Source organism: Suricata suricatta, unplaced genomic scaffold (genome assembly GCF_006229205.1).
Source record: "Suricata suricatta isolate VVHF042 unplaced genomic scaffold, meerkat_22Aug2017_6uvM2_HiC HiC_scaffold_2619, whole genome shotgun sequence".
Taxonomy (NCBI): Eukaryota; Metazoa; Chordata; class Mammalia; order Carnivora; family Herpestidae; genus Suricata; species Suricata suricatta.
The window spans coordinates 1-1630 of NW_021871759.1; the positions used below are offsets into that span (position 1 = coordinate 1).

Sequence of the window (1630 nt, forward strand, 5' to 3'; positions counted from 1 at the left end):
TTATTTAAAGTAGTGCTCAAAAGACATTCTTGGCCAGGTGTTTGGTACCACTGCCATCTGGGCATCCTGGACAGTGAATATTTGTGGCTTGAAATGCAAATCTATAAATTTTGTAGAGTTCTGTTGAGATCTTCACATAAGTTAGCTTTTCATTTATTTTTTTAAATTTTATTCTCTTAAAAAAATACATACCCTATGTACCTGATGACTCCTAGATACCTAGAACAGAAAACTGTTCCCTAGTGGTGCTGAACAAATGCCTTCCCCTCTTCTGTCCCTTCTGCCCCCACCATTCTCTCTCTTTCCCTTCCACTATTTGCACTCTTTGATCTCTGCCTTTGTGCTTTCCTTCTCTGATTTCTTTGTTCTTGACCTCTGACCTTCACCTCTCCTACCTGCCTTTGCTACTCTAATTTGCAAATCGCCTTTTCTCTTCACTTTCTTCTTTGTGCCTTCTCATCCTTCTTCACTTGAATACTGTCATGTTTCCTCTTCCTTTGCTTTCTCTCTTCTTTCTCTCTTTCCTTTGTCCCCTTCTCTTGTCCCCACATGTGGCAGGTCTATGACACACAACTGGAGAATGTAGAAGCCTTTGAGGGCCTGTCTGACTTTTGTAACACCTTCAAGCTCTACCGGGGCAAGACTCAGGAGGAGACCGAGGACCCATCTGTTATTGGGGAGTTCAAGGTAAGTCCTTGAGGACTTGTCCCTGACTGGGAGGCCTAAGACTGTGAAGTGGCAACAATAAGTGAAGGGGGCAGGAGCAGGGATACTGTAGTAACTACAGTAATAACCATGGTGTTGATGTTGGTGACCGTGTGGGTGACGGATGTGGTCACAGTGAGGTCATGCTGTTGACACTGTTGATGTATCCCTTTAGGGATGGTGGTGGACTTGGTGGTCCCAGGTGAGATGACTGGCAGAGATGAGGGTAATTAATGGTCATGACGGTGTTTGTGTTGGCGTCAGTGACAATGAATGAGTTGGTCCCTCATTCTTTTCAGGGCCTCTTCAAAATCTATCCCCTCCCAGAAGACCCCGCCATTCCCATGCCCCCAAGACAGTTCCACCAGCTGGCTGCCCAGGGGCCTCAGGAGTGCCTCGTCCGCATCTACATCATCCGAGCATTTGGTTTGCAGCCCAAGGACCCTAATGGGAAGGTAACATTCCTGGGACTCTCACCTCTTCCCAAACAGCAGGCTGGGGTACAGATGGACTGTGGAATCTGGAGACAGTTCTGTCCTGGGGAGTTCACAGTGAGCTGTGGAAACCGGCCCAACACAGGCAGTGTTGAGAGATGACAGTTCTGTCTGTGGCCAAGTGCTCTAGGAGGTCAGAAAAGGCCAGGCAGCATAAGACTTGGGAATAATGAGGAAGGCTTTGTGGAAGGAACAGGATTCTTAAGGAGTTTTGATAGGCTGGGAGGAAGAAGAAAATAGTTATTTTAGGATGAGCCAAAAAACTTGGCAAGAGTTTGTGAGAAGATTGCTTAGTGTCCATTCAACACGAGGCTGAGGCATAGGAGGAGGCCATGTGGAAGGTGTGGGTTGGGATTGGACTTTGTCGGGCTTCAGGTGGTGGAGGAAGCAGGAGGAGAGAAAGGGCTCAGTAACTGTGTGGTGCCTAGCCA

At 47.5% G+C, this 1630-nt stretch overlaps 1 protein-coding gene across 1 annotated transcript; it reads left to right on the forward strand.

Moving 5' to 3' along the window:
- Positions 1-558: 558 nt before the first annotated feature.
- LOC115284918 (dysferlin-like) lies at positions 559-1160 on the forward strand (the record flags this gene model as incomplete). The annotated part of the gene is made up of 2 exons (XM_029931371.1): positions 559-687; positions 1005-1160. Coding segments are annotated over 2 exons (285 nt in total), but the record flags the coding sequence as incomplete, so codon positions are not given.
- Positions 1161-1630: the final 470 nt, after the last annotated feature.